We start from the raw sequence: 1,466 nt of genomic DNA, 5'->3' as shown, positions 1-1,466 counted from the left end.
GCTGTGTGTGTGTGTGATGTTACCTGTATGGGCAATAACCTGTAGAGAACACTGAGAAACACCTCTTGGTAAATATTCATTCGCTGTAACAGATTAATGGTTCTTTTGGATTCTGTCAAGTTGTCATGGATCAATTCTGACAGTCCTGGGAACACACACRTACACACACTTAAAAGATGGCTTTTCAAACACAATGACAGAACAGTTTAGTATCACTCACTTTGCAACAACCAAAAAAAAAAGGTTTTAATGCTTCTCTGGCCTAAATTACAAAGCACAATGCTATTAAAGGAAACTGTTTCAAATTTCACTGAACTGTTAATACCACTGTTGTGTTCTTATCCTAAATCTTCACTCTTCTTCTTAATCTTTGAGATTACAATGAATGTCTGAAACCAAGAGTCCGTTCACCCTTAGGGAAGAACTCTAAAAGTTCACTTAATTTCTTCAATTTAATAACTAAACACAGTTGAACAGTTTTCTCTAAAAGAAATAAAATAAAAACAAAATAACAACTTAGAAAGAAAAAAGTAAGACTTTTCATTTCACACATGAAGGAGCAGAAACCCTGCTAGAATAACAAAAGGCAACAATAACTTTATTTTAACTAATCTGTATACAGCCGGTGCTTCTCTTTACAAAGTTTAGATGAAACATAAAAAAAGCTAAATTAAAGACATCAGAGCAGAAATCAAATATTTTACAGTTATTTTTACCTAAACATACATTAAAATGATTAAAAACTACTTGAACCAAATCTGAAATACAGGTAGGGACTGGTGACATTTTGATGATTGCTGTATGGTGGTGATGCAGGTATCAGCACCATCACCTCAAAGCAAGAACAAAGCTGGTTCCACTCACAGCTGCATCCTTTCTGTGTGGAGTCTGCATGATATTCCTGTGCATGTGTGAGTTTTCTCACAAAGGACTAGGGTTGGGCAATATTGGAAAAAAAAAAATCATCACGATTAATTGGGGTATTTAGCCGATAATTTGACGATTAATCCCTGGAGTCCCTGGACATGCTTATGTCCTGGTTACATGACCAATTTAGTGGGAAATATTTGCTCTTCCTAAAAATCTGTTCCAAATTGTGTCAAAATTACAGACTTCAGGCTATACATCAAACTTTAAATTGCGTTGATAAATAAATTACAGAACTTATTTTTTTAATGTTCGTCATATTTGAAGCGGAGAGGAGCACCGAGCGGACTGACCTGGTGGCATTAATCCTATTAATCGTCAAGTGCAAAAAATAATCGATTAATGTTTTTCCTAACGATTAATTGCACACGATACGATTATACCCAACCCTACAAAGAACATGCATACTGGGGTAATCAGAAATTTCAAATGAACCTTCTTGAAATGTTTGCATGATCTTGAAACCTAACAATGCAAGAGCGTTGCGATCAGAGAAAGATTACGTTTTATTGTTTCCCAAGGAAAATAAATAATAATAA

The 1,466-nt window shown here is 34.7% G+C and overlaps 1 protein-coding gene across 2 annotated transcripts in view; it reads right to left on the bottom strand.

Annotated features, from left to right (window-relative positions):
• dpy19l3 (dpy-19 like C-mannosyltransferase 3) overlaps positions 1–1,466 on the bottom strand; it is a 65,637-nt gene that overhangs the window by 45,580 nt on the left and 18,591 nt on the right. For both annotated transcript variants that reach the window (XM_014015178.1, XM_014015179.1), the window contains exon 5: positions 24–145. In XM_014015178.1, the coding sequence (XP_013870632.1) occupies positions 24–145 (122 nt within the window). The remainder of the gene's footprint in view (positions 1–23; positions 146–1,466) is intronic.

The sequence above is a fragment of the Austrofundulus limnaeus genome, unplaced genomic scaffold (assembly GCF_001266775.1).
Source record: "Austrofundulus limnaeus strain Quisiro unplaced genomic scaffold, Austrofundulus_limnaeus-1.0 Scaffold124, whole genome shotgun sequence".
Classification (NCBI taxonomy): Eukaryota; Metazoa; Chordata; class Actinopteri; order Cyprinodontiformes; family Rivulidae; genus Austrofundulus; species Austrofundulus limnaeus.
This window is presented reverse-complemented; position numbering and strand designations above follow the sequence as displayed.